This window comes from Pteropus medius, unplaced genomic scaffold (genome assembly GCF_902729225.1).
Source record: "Pteropus medius unplaced genomic scaffold, Ma_sr-lr_union100, whole genome shotgun sequence".
Taxonomy (NCBI): Eukaryota; Metazoa; Chordata; class Mammalia; order Chiroptera; family Pteropodidae; genus Pteropus; species Pteropus medius.
In genome coordinates, this window is record NW_024348529.1 from 377,914 (window position 1) to 394,327 (window position 16,414).

The following is a 16,414-nucleotide window of genomic DNA, read 5'->3' on the forward strand; positions in this document are numbered from 1 at the left end:
TGCCCCCGCTGGCAGGGAATAGTGGTGTCACCGGGTGCCCAGGCCCGGTCCCCATTGCCATTCTCCGACTAAAGGAACCGGGGCTCCTGATTCCAGACTCAGGCAGGAAGCAAGCGCGGAGCCCGTTAGCATGCTGCTCGGGCCCCCGCTGCATGGCGGCTCCTGCTTCCTTGAATCAGCTCCCCGAATGCCGCCCCGGGCCGACTTCACAGGCGGCTGACCACCCGGCGCGCGCCCCAGCATTGGCCGGACTCACTCCACGCAGGGGCTGCTGATTCTGCGGCCACCCTTCCCATGCCGAATCCTTGCCTCAGGCTCTGCGTTTGGGACAGGCGCTGCTGGCCCTTCCAAGGGGAAGCTCTTGGGGCCGTGCCTGAGCCGCAGGCCTTCCCGCTCGGGGCTCTGTCCCAGCTCCTGTCCGCAAGCACCAGGGCGCCTCCTGCGGCCCCCGCAGTGACCAAGGCGCTCTCCATGCCCTCAAAGAGCCAAAGGGAAAGGTAGACGAGTAAACAGAAGATTTTAATAAAGTGTGACAAGCGCCACGCCGTGTGGGCGGCCGGCGGAGCTGTGGGCACCTCGGGTGTGCCCGGCCGGGGCTGTGGCAGGCGCCGGCTTGGCCCTGCACCCACCTGCGGCCCTGGGCGCTCCCTCGTGGACGCGGCCCTTCCCCCTGGCCAAGGGGACGCGCAGGAGGCACGGCGGCCCCCAGGTTTGGAACAAACACGTTTATTGCAGGAGAGGCTGGCGGCGGGCCCGGCTCACCAGGCGAAGAGCGGCTTGCCATCGTCCTTGGAGAGCTCGCACAGGCAGTTGAGCAGCAGCAGGGAGTCACCCAGGAACTTGGGGGGCACGATGTCGATGGCCAGCTTGCGCAGCGCGGCCGGGCTGCTGTGCAGCGGGCTGGCACGCAGGTCGGGCCGCTTCTGCAGGATGCCGTAGGTGTTGACGAGGAACTCGCTGAAGGCCGGGTGCACCTCGCGGCTGTAGCCCAGCTTCTCCAGGCGTGCCATGAGCGTCACGTAGCGGTGCGTCAGCTCACGCAGCTTCTTCTCGTCCACAGAGCCGTCCAGGGACTTGATAGACGTCTGTGGACACAGCATGCGAGGCGGGTGGGGATGGGCCACGGCCCCCACCACGGGAGGCCAGGGCGGGCACAGCGACTGGGTCCCCGAGGTGAAGCCGCGTGGATGGGAAAATGGGCCCAGAGCCGACCCCACCCCAGTGAGCCAGGCCTCCCGGGCTCAGGGTCACGCCTGAGCGCACGGCGACCCCTCCCACGCGTGGGGGCGGCCGAAGTGCTCTGTGGCCCCAGGAGCCACTCCTGAGCTGTCCCAGGCCACAAAGCAGATGTCACGAGCAGAGGGGCTCGTTGGCACCAGCTCAGCACACCCCAAGGTGCATGCTCCTCAGACACCCCCAGCCACCCGGGCCTACAGCTGTGTGGGCACCACAGGCGACATGGCAGTGAGGGGACCCGGAGTAGAGAGGAGACCTCTGGGACGGGGGAACCCCAAGACAGGGAGGGGACCCAGGACAGAGAGGGGACCTGGGACAGAGAGGGGCCCAGGCGGGGAGGGGGTCCGGGTGGGGAGGGGACCTGGGACAGACGGCCAGGCAGGGCCGCACCTGCTTGATCTTCTCGGGGATGTTGGACACGGTGAAGCCGTAGAGCCGTGTCACCCCGGGGAAGACATGGGCCAGGATGCGCCGGTCCAGCTGGAAGGCGATCTCGCCCACGACGCGCCCGTCCTTCTCGGCCCCGGCGAAGCTCTGGATCTCTGCGGAGTGGCGGACAGCGACACAGGCCAGGCCCCCGACGTGAGGTCTGGAGCCACCGCCCTCTCCGGCCCGCGCTCCAGGACCCATCTTAGGGGCCGACCTAACTGCTGCAGTCAGATCTAACTCCTGCCCTTCCCTGGCCTCGATCCAGTGCGGGGCGCACCCCTCCTGCCCCAATGCGACGGTAAATACAGCTTTAAAAGAAAACCGAGCTTCCTGTCTCAAACGGAAGGGGCCTTTTCCTCTCCTCCCTTTCCTTGGCGAGTCCCCCAGGAACCCGGGGACGCTAAGTCCTTCTCCGTCTCTTCAAGACAGACGAAAACATTTCTAGGCCTATTTTACAGCCCAGGGTTGTTTTCCTTGTCCCCTGTCACCAGGGAGTCTGCCCAGCACCTGGGTCAGGGAGACCCTCCTTGTCGCGAAGGCCCCCCACCCCACGAGCGGGTGAACTTGGATGGCAGACAGCGGCTGGCCTGAGGGCACGCACAGTGCCCGCCGTGGCGCCGCCTGTGGGGCCGGCGAGGGCCAGGCTGGCTCCCGAGCCCCTGCCGCCCCCTCCGTCTGCCGGGCGTCGCTGGGCTGGGGTGGGGACCCACTTTCGATCATGTCCCGAGGTTACCGAGCACTCCGAGCACCCTCCCCTCCAGTCTCCGGGCCCAGCAGCAGCCCCAGTGTCAATAGTACTGGCCGCACAGCCACGATGGTGTCCACAGCCTGAGAACCACCATGCTCTTCGAAAACACCCTGCCAGTGACAGCTGTCACCGCCTCTGAGACAGAGCCGCACAGGAGGGACAGGTGGCAGCGGCCACAGGTGCAGGCTCCCCCAGCGGGAGACACTTCCCCACCAGCCCATTTCCGAAGCCGCCCCGAAGCCCCGGGACCTCCCTGCCCAGGGGCCATCTGCGTGGCACGCACGCCAAGCGCCAGGACCTGCTCTGCCCATGACACAGGGCACTGGTTCACTCTCCCTCGGCCCCATCCCGTGTCCACAGACCCACTCGGCCCAGAACCCAGCCCAGTCGCTCCCACGTGGGAGTGCCACTGCTGTCAGCTCGGCCTTGACAAGTGCAGGTGTGGCACCTCCCCTCCGCTGGCAGACTGCTGACGATGGGCGTGGCCTGTCCCTCCACCTAGGTCCAGGGACCAGGCCCTGCAGGCCTCAGGGGACAGGGCGAGGGAGGGGCCGGCCGCAGGGGCGGGGCCGGCCCAGGTAGAGGGCCCCGCCCGAGCCACGTGACCCCGAGCCTGGCACATCCCTGTCTGGGGCCCTGGGGCAGGGCGAGAGAGGAGCCGTGGGGGCAGAGGGCCGGGCGCTGGGGCAGGGTGTCCAGTGGTCTTGCGGCCGCTCCCAGCACAGCCTTCGGACCTCTGAGCCAGAGCGGAAAGGGGTCTTGGTGGGCTTCTGCCCCCGCACACCCCTTCTGTGACTCATTCACCCCACAGCAACCCTTTGTGGGGCTGCAGACCCCACTCACAGCCGAAGGAGCTGAGGCCACACCATGCCCCAGCCACGCGGAATGGCGCTTATTGAGACGGGATTCACATACTGTAAAATTCTCTCTTCTACAGTCTGCGGCTCTATCCGCAGAGCTGTGCGACCATCACCACCATCTATTCCCAAGACATTTTTGTCACCAAAACACCCCGAACCGCATACCCATGAGCAGTCACACAGTCTCCACACACACCCACAATGACTGACCCGGCCCCAAGGGACCGACCCACTAAGGCATTTCGCGTGAACGAGGCCACACAGTCCGTGGCCTTGGGTGACTAGCTGTCAGTGGTATCGTGTCCTCGAGTCCCTCCCCTGTTTGATGTCTGTCAGAACTTCACTGCTGCTATGGCCGATGACTATTCCGTCGTACGGATATGCCACCTCTCGTTTATCCAGTCGCCCAGTGACAGGCGTTTGGGCTGTTCCCACTTTTTGACTATTAGGAATCATGCTGCTATGAACAGACAAAAAGTTCAGACAAAAGTTATGTGGACAAACGTTTTCAATTCCTTTGGGTCCGCACCTCGGAGCAGAATTGCCGGTGTCGTGGCAACTCTGTTTGGCTCTGAGGACCTGTGAGCCATTTTCCTCGGAGGCGAGGTCCGAAGGGCTCCGCTTCTCCACACCCTCCCCGACCACGGTCCGCCGTCTTCATCTGGGCCTCCGAGTGGGTAGGACGTGGTGTCCCCCTGTGGTTTTCATTGGCATTTCACTGGTGACCAATGGCACTGAGTGCATTTTCACATGCTTATTGGCCATTCGTATGTCTTCTTCGGCAAATAGCTGTTCCAGTTCTTACCCCATTTTTAATTGGATGATTTGTCTTTTTACTGTTGAGTTGCGAAAGTTCTAAGATGTTCTGGATACTACACCCTCATCAGATACATGATTTACAAATATTTTCTCCCATTCCGTGGGTTGACTTTTCACTCTATTGAAATGCATTCCTTTGAAACGTACAGTTTTTATTTCCGATAATTCCTAACGCATCATTTTTTTCTCTTGTTGTTCATGCTTTCGGTGTCACGTCTAAGAGTTGATTGCCAAATTGATGGTCATAAGATTTATCTGTTTTCTCCTAAGAGTTTTTTGGTTTCCGCTCCTTTCGGTCTTCTAACATTTTGATCCATTTCGCGTTAATCGTCATACGTGTCGTGAGGTCCAGCTTCATTCTTTTGCATGCGAACACTCCCTTGTCCCAGCGCCGCTTACTGAAAGGACCATTCTCCCCACACTGGGTCACCTGGCGCCCTCGTCGCCCGCCAGACCTGCGCCCGGCGGGCTCGCTCCGGGCCTGCCGGCTCTCGTCGCCCTGTCTGTCCGTCTTCGGCCACCACGCCGTCCTGATGACTATAGCTTCGTAGTAAGTTTTGAAATTGGGAAGTGTGGACCCTCAAATTTTGTTCTCCTTTATAAAGATCGTTTTGCCTATTTTGGGTCCCTTTCATTTCCATCTGAATTTTAGGATAAGCCTGTCAATTTCTGCAAAGAAGCCAAGTGGGATGTCAATAGGGGTCGCACTGATTTTTGTGGATCGATGTGGGGAGCTCTGCCGTCTTGATCATATTGTCTTATGACCTATGAGCACAAGACATTTTCCCATTTATTTCATTCTTCTTTAGTTCCTCTCGATAACGCTTTGTAGTTTTCAGTGTATTCCTCCCCGAATCACGTTGCAAATCTGCCGAAGTTACTCGGGATTTAAAGCTGAGAACCAAACACACTGTTCAGAAGCGTGTCGGTGCAGACGAGGGGCGCAGAGGGGCGACGTGCACCCCGCCCCCATATTAACGCGCTTCCCTCGTGGGGAACCTGTTTCTCCCCTGCCTCCCTCTCTCTCTACAGTATAAATCAGATAGAAGGAATGAGCTCCCCCCGAGATGTTCTAGAAACCATGCGTAGGCCAACATGGGCCCTCTAAGATCTAGCCAAAAACCTATTCTTCAAAGAAAAAAGTCAGTAAAATCGACAAACCTCTTTTACTACAGAAAAGGAGAAAGGAGACAAAAAAAAAAAAATACCACCATCAGAATTTACAGACGGCATGACTACAGATCCTACGGATGCCAGAAGGATAATAACAGAATACGAGGAAAACTCCATGCCGATAAACTTGACGACTTCAACGAGATGGACCAGTTCCTTAAAAGGCACGAGAGCTCACTTTCGTGACTGGACTGTCGAAGCTCTCTTAAGAAGAAACAGGTCATTCGAATAGCTTTATATCAATGAAGGAAACTGAACGTGTGGAGGGGAAATAGTCTTACGAAGAAAATTCAAGACTCAGTGGTAAATTTTACCAAACGCCTAAGGAATGAATAATTCCAGCCTTACAGAAACTCTTCTAGGTAATTAATGATAGAACACCTTCCACCTCATTCACCGAGGTCAACATTAACCTGACACCAAAACCGGAAACCGACATTACAAGGAAACTATAGACCACGATCCCTCACAGATGGAAAAATTCTTAACAAAAATTTAGCGCATTGAATCCAACAGCACAACGTGTAATACATCATGACCAAGTGGGATTTATCTCAGGAATGCAAGGGTGGTTTTAAAATACAAAAATCAATCGATGTAATTTGCCATATTAACACACTACAAAAGAAAACCAAATGCTCTTCTCAATAAATGGATAAAAAGCATTCAACAAAGTCTAACATCCATTCATGATAACTCTAAGCAAACTAGAAATTAAAGAACAATCCTCAATGTGGTAAGGCGCCTACAAAATCCTCAGCTGACATGCTTAACGGTGACAGATTGAATGCTTTCCCCCTAAACCAGGAAGGAAACCAGTGCTCGCTGTCACCATTCCAATTCGACATTGTTCCAGAGGTTCTAGCCAATGCAGTAAGACAAGAAAAAGAAGTAAAAGGCATACAGACTAGAAACAAAAAAAGGACTTTGTCTTTCTTCACAATTGACACGACTATCCTCCCTAAGGAATCTTTTTTTTTAAAGCTGCTAAAACAAACAATTGAGTCCAGAAAATCTGCAGGAATAAAGGCTACATTTGTTAGGATTCTTCAAAGAAACAAAAACAAAACCAATAGTGTTGTGTGTATGCACGTGAGTGTGTGTGTGTGTGTGTGTGTGTGTGTGTGTGTGTGAGAGAGAGAGAGAGAGAGAGAGAGAGAGAGAGAGAGGGAGGAAACTGGCAAATCGGCACACATGATTATGGAGACTGACAAGTCCCAAGGTCTGCAAGGTGAGTCAGCAAGCCGGAGGCCCAGGAGGGCTGAGGCTGTGGTTCCAGTCTGAGTTCGAAGGTCTGAGAACTAAGAGGACTGATGGTGTGGCTCCCGCCCGGAGGCAGCTGGCAGGACGAACTCTCTTCCTCCAGAGAGGGTCGGCCCTTTGGTCCTCTTTGGGCCTTCAACTGATTGGACAAGGCCCACCCACGTTAAGGAGAGTAATCTGCATTAATCAATCTGTGGATTTAAATATTGCACTCATCCGAAAACACCCTCAGAGGAATACTCAGCGTGCCCAGGGTGACGTCTGACCAAATGCCTGCCCAACCAAGGAAGCGGAAGGATGTACGATGGCACAGCGCTCACGGGCCTGGAGACCCACCACCGTCAAAGTGTCATTCACCGGGTACCGGCTGGGCCTGCAGAGCCAGGACGACCCCAACCGAACCCCAGCAGCTTTCCCAGCGCATGCTGGCTGTGAAGTCCCAGGGAGATGCGAAGGACCAGGACAGCCAGAACAACGCTGAAGAAACAGCGGAGCGGGAGAACCTGGACACCCTGATTTAGGGCATCAGTGTACGGCTGTGGCCACCCAGCCCGCGTGCACTGGAATCGACATGACACACCCAGGGAGCACGGAGCACCCCGCAACACGCGTGCACGTACGGGCAGCCGGCTGTTGACAGATACGTCCAGTCGATTCACCAGGAAGACACCGGTGCTGCAAGATCTGGAGACCTAATGGAGACCTCGGACCACGCGCAAAGGTTAGCTTGAGACTGGCCGGGAACCTAAACGTAAAACCTAAAACTATAAATCGTCTAGAAGAATACAGCAGAGATCATCTTTGTGACTTTGACTTTGGCGAAAATTTCCTAAATAGGACACAAAAAGCATGAAGTGTATAAAAGAAAAGAAGTCAACAAATCAGACTTTGTCGAATTAAATAGTGTTGCTCTTCAAAAAACACTGTTACGAAAATGGAAAAGACACCAGTTGGGAGGCCGCATCTGCAAAGCGTGTCCCCCAGGGGGACTGGCATCCAGGCTGTACACGAACTCGTACCCTCAAGAAGATAAGCAACTCGATTTTCTTTAAATTGGAAAAAGATCAGAACAGGCGCAGCCCCAGCCCCTGGCCTCCCAGGCACACTGTCCTCGCCTCGCCAAGCGGAGAGAGAAGCCGTGCCCAGCTGGCCACCAGACCCCCTTCCCCGCCGCGGCCGCTGTGCGGCGCCGCCCGGGGCCCGCCCTGCCTACCGTTAAGGTAGTAGCTCCTCCGGGTCCTGTCGCCCGAGGTCAGGCTGCTCTCTGAGAAGCACACCTTCTTGGGCCGGGCCATCTCCCTGGGCTCCAGCAGGGTCTTGTCCACCAGCGGGTCCTGCAGGGGGCTCAGGAGCGGGGGCAGCTTCCTGTCGGTGCTCCGGGGCGCATGCAGCTCCGAGGGGCTGAGGAAAGCCTTGAAGGGCGTGTGGGAGGAGGTCGCACAGCTGGGGGCGGCGTCGTCCTCGCCGGAGAGGGGGGCGTGTGGGCACAGCAGGTCCTCCAGGGACGCCGTCTGCAGCTGGGAGGGCACATCGGGGATGCTGGTGAACCTTCCAAAATCTGGAACTGGGGCAGGAGGAAGGGAGGCGAGGTCAGGCCGGTGTTCCCCAGACACCCCCAGAAGTGCAGAGCGCACCTTAAACACTCGCAGCACCGCTGCCCACCCCAAGCTCTGACACCTGCTCACAGCCCCCAGAGCCGTCCCCTTCCCCTCGGAGAAGGCGCCCGAGTGGGTGAGGCCTCCGGCCCTGGGCGTGTGGGGGCAGCGGGGGCTTGCCCGCACGCCTCCATCCGGCAGTGCACCCAAAGCTAACAGTGGCCGGTACCCGCTCAGTTCCACGCCGACGGCCGACGGCGCCGCCCGTGTGCGGCCCGTGCGTGCTTAGCTCCGCGGAGCACCTTTCGCTGCAGCGTCATCTTTCTGGGACTCGTCCACACCGAGTCACCTGGCAGCTATCTGGTTCCTCGAACTGTTTCCCGGTGCACACTCAGCACCCTCCCGGCGCCGGGGGCTGGTCCGGGTGTCCCCGTGGATGCGAAGCTGCAGTCACTGTCCCTCGACGCGCCGCCTTGCTCACGGCGAGGACCTCCTGCCGCCTCGCCTGGGCTCCGGCGTGTGCCGTCTGCGTGCTCCGGACCCCACGCGCTCGTCACCCCTGGGTGTGTGCGGACCCGACACGTGGCTTCTCCCCAAGTCCCGGCGAGGCCGAGCGCCTTCTCCGGAGTTCACGGGCTCGTCGCTGTCCACTCCGTGCATTTTCTCGGCCGCTTCTTTGGTCATCTTCCTCTTGGTCGGTAGTCATTTTCAATGGTTCGTATCAGTCCTTTTGTGTTCTGAAAACGTGCCGCAAATGTCTTCTCCCAGCGAGGGCCTTGCTTGTATTTCAACCCTTTTCATGGTGACTCCTGTCAAGTAGAATTCTACCAATTTTAATGTGTCAAATTTAACTTATCAGTTCCACTGTGATTCACGAAATCCTTTCCTACCCATGTCATGTTTATGTTCCTAGTAATAACACAAATACCTATTTGAAACGACAGGTTCTTAAGAGCCATATTTAAAAATTATATCCAGCAATGCGCCTACTCAGGACCGACTAGCCTGTCCTCAGCAACGCTTCCCCCAAAAGAAGCTCTAAAGAGAGAAGGTCATCAGTATGAGTTCTGCCTCCAGTCTGCCCACAGGACCAGTCCGTGCTGGCGCCGGCTCAGGGGCTGTGGCCCAAGGAGACCAGGCCCCGCTCCGGGGGAGGGGCCGGACCCCTGCCTCATCAGGGTCCAGGCAGGAGCGTCGTCCGCGGCTTCAGAGGGTCTTTGCTGCAGTCAGGTGGGTGCGGGCTCTGCTTTACCTTCTATTTAGTGAATTGTAATGCACTCTGTTCTTCCCAAGATTTCAATAAGTCGTGTTAAACATTAAAAAAAATTTTTTTAACACCAGTCAAGTCCAAAATGTAGGTCTATTTTCAGGACACATTATAATAAAACTATAAAAAAATAACAAGACTCAACCAAAAACTCCATCTCCTCAAAATTAAAGGATATTTACCGGAATAACGATCAGATCAAAAAAGAAATAAAAACAGGAAAACATGATCATTGAGAAATGAGAATCAGGGCACTATATTAAGACATCGGTACATTTAAATTGTATTTAGGTCTACGGCCTCGCCCCCCTGAACGAGCCCGGTCCCGTCTGATCTCGGAAGCTCAGCAGGGTCGGGCCTGGTTAGTACTTGGATGGGAGACCAGCTGGGAAGACCGGGTGCTGTAGGCGTAAAAAATAAAAGATAAGGGATTGTCAGCTGACAAGGTCCTTGCAATCTGTGAGGTCAACCAAGGGTCGCCTCGCCTAAAAAAAATAAAAATAAAATATAATAAAAATAATAAAACTGTATCTAGTGTAAAATTAGTAATATAAGTGTTTTAATTACTATTTTATACCCCCTCCAAAATTAAACATTCAAGTCAAGATATGGGAGGAACTCTTCAGGAAAGCAAAAGTTAAAAAAATAAAAACAACCACAAAAATAAACTGGAAACAGCTCTATGGGAAGTCCAATAAGACAGCAAAACTGTAGAAAGCTACTTTAGAGAAATAAAATATACGGGAATTAAACTGGAAATGAGGAAAGCAATATAAGAATGACTAGGGAGATTGTTTAAATTATAAAAGACTACTGTATACGATTGTATATTAATTAAAATTTCAATAAAAGGAGAGATTTTTATTAAAAGGGAGATTATTTTTAAATGACTCAAAAAGAAGTGGAAAACCTAAACAGACCAATAAGGAAAGAAGAAAAATCTAGACGTTATGAAACAATTATGCTCTAAAGGGCTGCGAGGCTGGGTGGGTGGTGAGCTCTCCCACGTTCCCAAATGATTCATAATCTCTGTGTCACATAAATGGGGTGGGAACACTGAAGAAATGAAGAGATGCTGGATCGAGGTCACGACTTGTCACAACCCCGCTACAGAATTCCTGCAGAGAACCCACAGGGGGAAAGTGCCGCCCAGACCGGGGGAGGAGCCCCATCCAGACGACTCCGAAGAGCCCAGGACCCCAGGGTCTCCCAAGGGAGCTGCGAAACGAGAACCCGCAGATAGGCGTGAGGAGCCCCGAGGGCACCCCCACCAATGCCGGGACGAGGTCATCAAAATCAAACAAAATGAGCCATTTCTCAATTTTTTTGTTTTTTTTAAAATAAGGACGGGAAAGACCCTTCCCCAGCAGCGAGCCTGCGTGTCCCCAGCCCGGGCAGACAGAGTCGTCACTGCCCACGCTGCCGGAGGCAGGGTTCTGAGAATCTGAGGAACGGAGACGCGGCAGAGACAGCGGCTCGTCTGACACGACCGTCTGTGAGCTGTGTCGCTGCAGACACGGAAAACGGGAATGGACCGGGAAACCGTGGCATAAACTCGGCGCGCGAAGCGGCTGGACGTCGACAATCAACCGCTTCGCAAAATACATCGAGTCTGATGGCTCCAAAGCTACAGCAGAAAAGGGCGTCGCTCGTCGTAGGAAACAGACGGGAGCCCCAGGAGCAGCCCGAGCGCTCAGGGAAGCTTTGGTGGCAGCCGGAGGAGGACACGGGCGGCGCGGCAGCGCTCACCACAGGGACTGCCACACGCCCCGCGGACGCGGCGGGAAGTCCAGAGGAAGCACCGCCACCTCCAGCCGGCCCCCCAGTGCTGGGGTGCGCCCCAACGAGCCGTCTCTGGGCCGCTGGGCGTTTGCCTCACGGCAGAAGGAACCGTCCTTCAGACGGGGGGGAGGCACCCACCGAACTGTGGGTCATCTGCGGCTCTGCGCTTCAGGCGCGTGCAGACGCACACGCGACCAAGGGGGCACCGCGCCTGGAGGAGGCCCACGCTGGAGCAGAGTCCTCGACAGCTGCCGAAGTCCACCCAGCACTGAGCGGCGAGCAGCCGCTGGGAACCCCGAGAACTGAGACCCAGCCCCTTTGGAGACGAGTTGCCGCCGGAAAAGCCGTGTGCAGGAGCAGCTGGCGAGGGCGGGCGAGGCATCTCCGGCCCCGTGGAGCAGGCCTGGCTGTCCCCGCCGCCCAGTGCCCTGACAGTGCGGGAGGCCCCATCCTCTGCCGCCCTCCGCTGGCCGTGCGGGGCCAGAGCCTCCTGGAGACATCTGTCCGCTGTCTCCTTTCAAGCGCACGTGGCCTTTGATCCGTGATTTCCGGGCAGCACCCAGTGCAGGTCCGGGGGCCCAGGTGACACCGACAGTGGCCACAGAGTCGTGAGGTTGGGCTGGGGGAGCGTGACCCCTCACGGGGCCACCTGGTCTCCAGAGTTGGGCACCAGAGACCAACGGGGAGGCCGCGAGGCGCATGGTCACAATGAGATTGAGCGAAAGCCGACAGGCGCCCGGGGCACCCACGAAGACCCAGCAACACCCAGAGAGCGGCCGAGCCAGTGTGGACAGGGGCCTCGCAGCGGCCGAGCCAGCGTGGTAGGGGCCTCGCAGCGGCCAGCAGTGCGGCACGTGCCACGCGAGGCTGGGGCATCCTGTCTGGCAGTGGAGGCCGGGGACGGCGGGATTGCCAGCAGGCCTGAAAGTCCCTCTGTGACAAACTGCAGCTGGTCCTCCAGGTGCGAGTCCCCGGGGCTGGGCCACACCAGCAGAAGCTGAGGGTTGGGCCAGCCAGACCCAGCAGCCCAGCGTGGAGGGGCGCACTCTGAGCTGGGGTGCCAAGGTCTCTGCGGGAGCTCGGTGGCCTCAGCTGGCCAGTGGCTGGGGCTTCTCCTAAGGCTGGTGTCCAGCGAGACCTGGGCTTGCCCACAGGAGACTCAGCTGTGACATAGGTGCTGACAGGAATAGCTGGCCTGAGCGAGGGTCAGCTCACAGCCAAAGCCCACCTTCTGCCCGCAGGTTGTCATACCTGGAACACGGCACCAAGTCCAGCCCTTTGCAGTGAGCATCTGGTGACATGCGTGTGCCGTGGCCACTGGTGGGAGCCGAGGACACAGGGCTGCAGCTGGCCCGACCCAAAGCCCAGCTTTTCTCCAGCTGCCCCTCCCGGCGCCTTGCTCCTCCCCGCCACGGGAACCCCACGCTTGTCCCGGCTCCAACATCAAGGTCCCCTGGAGGCTCAGAGTGTCCAGATGCCATCGAGGACCGTCACCTGACGGCTCTAAGGCCCTGGGCTCCAAGCGACCACCGCGGCTAGGAGGCCTTGCCTCCCACAAGGCTGCGCTTGCTTGGGGGTGGTGGCAGGTGTTCCAGTGAACTCCGCAGCTGACGCAGAGCCCAGGGGCCCACCCCGGCGTGTCCCGTGGGGGCGGTGGCAGCAGTTTCGTTAACGGCCTTGGTGGTGACACCATGTTCCCCAGCGCGGCTGAACGGCTCACCATGACAGCAGGTCCACAGGCGCCAAGTCGTCCTCTGCGCGCCCTGTCCAGGCGGCCTCAGAGCATCCCCTCCGAGGGCTTATCACAGGGCTCGTGCGCTGTCCATGTCCAGATGGCCTGTGCCCCCCGCCTCTGCCCCCGACAGGCCACACCCACGCTCCGCAGGGTGAGGCCCTTTCTCAAGAATGTTCCGGCAGAGGTGACGGCCCCCGCGGTGACTGGTCAGAGCCTGCTACCCTGCGTGTCGCTAAAGGCGGGCGGGGTGTGGCTCCACACTCCCTCCCAGGGCCCCCCACAGCGCCGTGCAGGGCTCCTGGGGGCCGCCTCGCCCTCGGCCCCACGCCCCGGCGTGTGAGCAGATGGCGGCAGGCACCCGAGGCCGGCACAGAGGGACGACGAGAGGAGCTCAGTGCCAGCACCGGGGCCACCCAGGGACCATGGTGGCAGCGCCGGGGTGCACGTTGCCGACGGATACGCCCTCCGGCTTGGGTGCCAGGCCGGCCGGCCATCTTCCGGGGGGGAAGCCAGGCTCAGCGAGGAGGGGCCTTGGCTGAGGACAGGGCAGGGCGCCCGCGCCTCACCTGCAGCACCCGGGGAGCAGTCCTCGGGGTAGGCGGGCGCCCTGGGCAGCAGGGGCTCACGGGCCCCGCGGCCGCGCTCCGGGCAGCTCTCGCTCAGCAGGCGCTTCAGCATCTGGTTCTCCTTGAGCAGCCGCACCTGCCGCTTCAGGTCGGCGTTCTCGCTCACCAGCCTGCTCATCAGCTCGCCGCCCTCGGCCATGGCGCCCGCTCGCCTGCGGGCTCGCAGCCCGTGGAGGTGGAAGTCCGGCCGGAGCCCCGCGCCGCCCACCTTCCGCGGCCTTGTGATGTCGCCTTAAAGAGGCAGCGCCCTGCACCTGCCCAGCCGCGGACCCACACCCAGTGTGACCGCCACGAAGGCGGGGGACGGCCACGTCCAGCCGGGCCAGCGATGCCTGCAGGAGGGCAGCCCCACCGGGGACACATGAGGCTGGCCCGGCACCTGGACCCTCTCAGAACAGCTAGGACGTTGGGCCGAGTCCACCCCCATCCCCGGGCAAGAGCTGCTGTGGTTTGCCACGGGCCTCCGTGGGACCCGGGCAGCTGTCTGCACGTGGACGTGTACCAGGGTGCCCTGGGACACACACTTGGAGCGGACGGGGCAGCGGACGGGGCACTGAAGGCACAGGGAGCCGAGCTCCAGGCCCCACGATGGCCTCCAGCCTCACGGAGCTCGGGCAGCCACGGGGCTGGAGGTGGAGCTGCCTGCCAGGGGGCAGGGTCCGGGTGCATGCCGGCATCCCCACGGACAGCGCTACGTGTCTGGACGCTGACCGTCGTCCGACCGGACCGAAGCCCCCCCCACCGGGGCACAGCGCCGTGCGGACCAGGGCAGGCTGTGGCCCGCCCAGTCAGCCACCCCTCTGCTGCTCCGCCCCCAATGCCCGCTCGCCCGCACTGCCCGGCCGGCCACCAACCTCCAGCGCTCCTGGCTCCGGAGGTCTCGGTCCTGCTTCTCTGAAGCCATGCGGCAAGATGGGGCCCCTGCTGAGCCTCGTGGCCAGAGATATAGCCCATAAAGTGAACCAGCGTGTTCTCCAACCCTCAGCCCCAGTGCCAGGCCCCCCACTTGCCACTAAGGCACTCGGGGTGCAGGACCCCAGACCGCCGGTGCCTGTGTCAGCGCTCCGAGGAGCGCGCACGACTCTGCCTTTGTGGGAGAGGACGTGGGACGTGTGGGCTGCAGATGGCCCTACATGACCCAGACAGACCAGCATCTGTACCCGCTGGCCCCCAGGTCAGAGGGCAGGGCCTCGGGAAAGGGGGTGGACACTGCCAGGCACCCGGGCACGAGGGGCCTTCCTGCCCTTGCTCCCCCATCGCATTCAAGCCCCCTCTCTTTCCTGGCCCAAGGAAACCCTGACGCCACAGCCCCTCCGGCCCGGGCCTGCCAACGTTCTGCCAGTTCCGATCGTGACGCGCACGTCCCCGGGACGTAGGCCGGTCTGACTTGCCGCCATCTGGTTAAGTGTCTGTGTCTGTGAGGGACATTGGCCTGGGTTTCCTTTCCTTGTAATGTCTCGGTCTGGTTTTGCTATCGAGGTCACATTGACCTCATAAAACAAGTTGCGAAGTGTTCCCTCCTGTTTTCTGGGTATTTTGTTAGTTTCTTTCTTAAATGTTTGATCAAATTCACCTGTGAAGCCATCTGGGCCTAGAGTTTTCTTCTGAGAAAGCTTTTAATTTCATTTCAATTTCTTACATACACATAGGTTATTTTAATTTCTCATCCTTCTCACGGCCACATAGCTGGCAGTTGTGTCTTTGAAGGGGCCTGTGCATGCCATCTGCATTGTGGAACGCTGGCATTAAGTGTTCATGACATTCCCTCACGGTCCCCACGCGGTCTGTCACCCCGCATGGGAGCACAGAGGAACAGCGCTGGCAGGTGTCTGCAGCAGCGAGACCTGAGGCGGATGGCACAGGTGGGCGGGGAGTCGCCTGCTATATCACTGACAGTTGAATCCCCTTCACTAAAAAAACAAGTAACTGAAGTGGTCCACGTCGCCCTCACCCTCCCGTGAGAGGGAGGGGTCTTCAAGACGGAACCAGAGACTCTGAGAGCAGGTACCAGGCACAGAGACCACATGCGCCGAGGACCCGGGCTCCAGACCCCTGCCAGCGCTGCTCGTGAAGGCCTGCCTTTTGGCCTCTGCCCTGTGGACACTGCGCATGAGGCCTGTGACCAGAGGCCCTATGCTGAGGTGCCAAGAGGGACGGCACAATCGGGGGGCAGATGCGCCTCCCCAGCCCAGGGCCGCGTGGCACTGGCCGCCCCCTCCCCAGCCCAGGGCCGCGTGGCACTGGCCGCCCCCTCCAGCACCCCTGAGGACGCTGAACACTGCAGCTGGAGGCCGATGGCGGCGGCGTGATCAGATGCTCCCGCCCGCGGCCCCCTAACCTCCGTTCCTTTTGGAAACACAGCGAGCTATGACGAAGACCCCACGTTGCGGGGAGACGTGACGGTGGGGCCGACCCGTCAACCTGACTCCCACGCCCCCGCTAGGCTCTGCTCTACATACTGTTTCTACCTTCAGCCTGAAACATCTTCCACTTTTCCTTGTGCTTTCATTTTTGACCTTAGGTGATTTCAAAGGATATTGTTTAATTTCCAAACACCTGGGATTTTCCAGATCTTTCTGTTACTGAGTCCTAATTCCATCGAGGTCAGAGGACAGAGCCCATATGGTCCCACCCTCGACTCACCTCATGACTCAGCACTTGGCCCGTCTTAGCAAATGGCCGACACCAGGGGTCCCCAAACCCCAGTCCAAGGGCCGGGACGGGTCCATGGTCCCTCAGGAACTGGGCCGCACAGCAGGAGGTGAGCGGCAGGTGGGCGAGCGAAGCTCCATCTGTCTGCAGCCGCTCCCCAGCGCCGGAAAGGTTGGGGACCGCTGGTCTACGCGGACTTGAATGTCAGGCATGCTGCACACGCCGGTGA

The 16,414-nt window shown here is 58.8% G+C and overlaps 1 protein-coding gene and 1 pseudogene across 3 annotated transcripts; one reads left to right on the forward strand and one right to left on the reverse strand.

The window, feature by feature from the left end:
- Nucleotides 1-508: 508 nt before the first annotated feature.
- SPATC1L (spermatogenesis and centriole associated 1 like) lies at nucleotides 509-14,283 on the reverse strand. Of its 3 annotated transcripts, none has more exons than XM_039879772.1 (4): nucleotides 13,474-14,283; nucleotides 7,742-8,092; nucleotides 1,627-1,778; nucleotides 509-1,085 (listed from the first exon to the last, which is right to left on the reverse strand). In XM_039879772.1, the coding sequence occupies exons 1-4, from the start codon at nucleotides 13,670-13,672 to the stop codon at nucleotides 759-761; spliced, it is 1,029 nt and encodes a 342-aa protein (XP_039735706.1). In that variant the 5' UTR covers nucleotides 13,673-14,283; the 3' UTR covers nucleotides 509-758. The 3 variants fall into 3 exon arrangements, with proteins under 3 accessions (XP_039735706.1, XP_039735704.1, XP_039735705.1); XM_039879770.1 differs by lacking the exon at nucleotides 13,474-14,283 and adding an exon at nucleotides 12,893-13,269 and having other exon boundaries at nucleotides 7,742-8,045; XM_039879771.1 differs by lacking the exon at nucleotides 13,474-14,283 and adding an exon at nucleotides 12,893-13,269.
- On the forward strand, nucleotides 9,682-9,800 carry LOC120616423 (uncharacterized; annotated as a pseudogene).
- Nucleotides 14,284-16,414: the final 2,131 nt, after the last annotated feature.

Excerpts from the sequence above, each read along its gene's own strand:
- SPATC1L (XM_039879772.1), bottom strand. The coding sequence starts at position 13,672 with ATGGCCGAGGGCGGCGAGCTGATGAGCAGGCTGGTGAGCGAGAACGCC. Across the intron at positions 8,093-13,473 it reads CTGCTCCCCGGGTGCTGCAG|TTCCAGATTTTGGAAGGTTC; the intron begins GTGAGGCGCGGG and ends CTCCTGCCCCAG. Across the intron at positions 1,086-1,626 it reads TCCCCGAGAAGATCAAGCAG|ACGTCTATCAAGTCCCTGGA; the intron begins GTGCGGCCCTGC and ends CTGTGTCCACAG.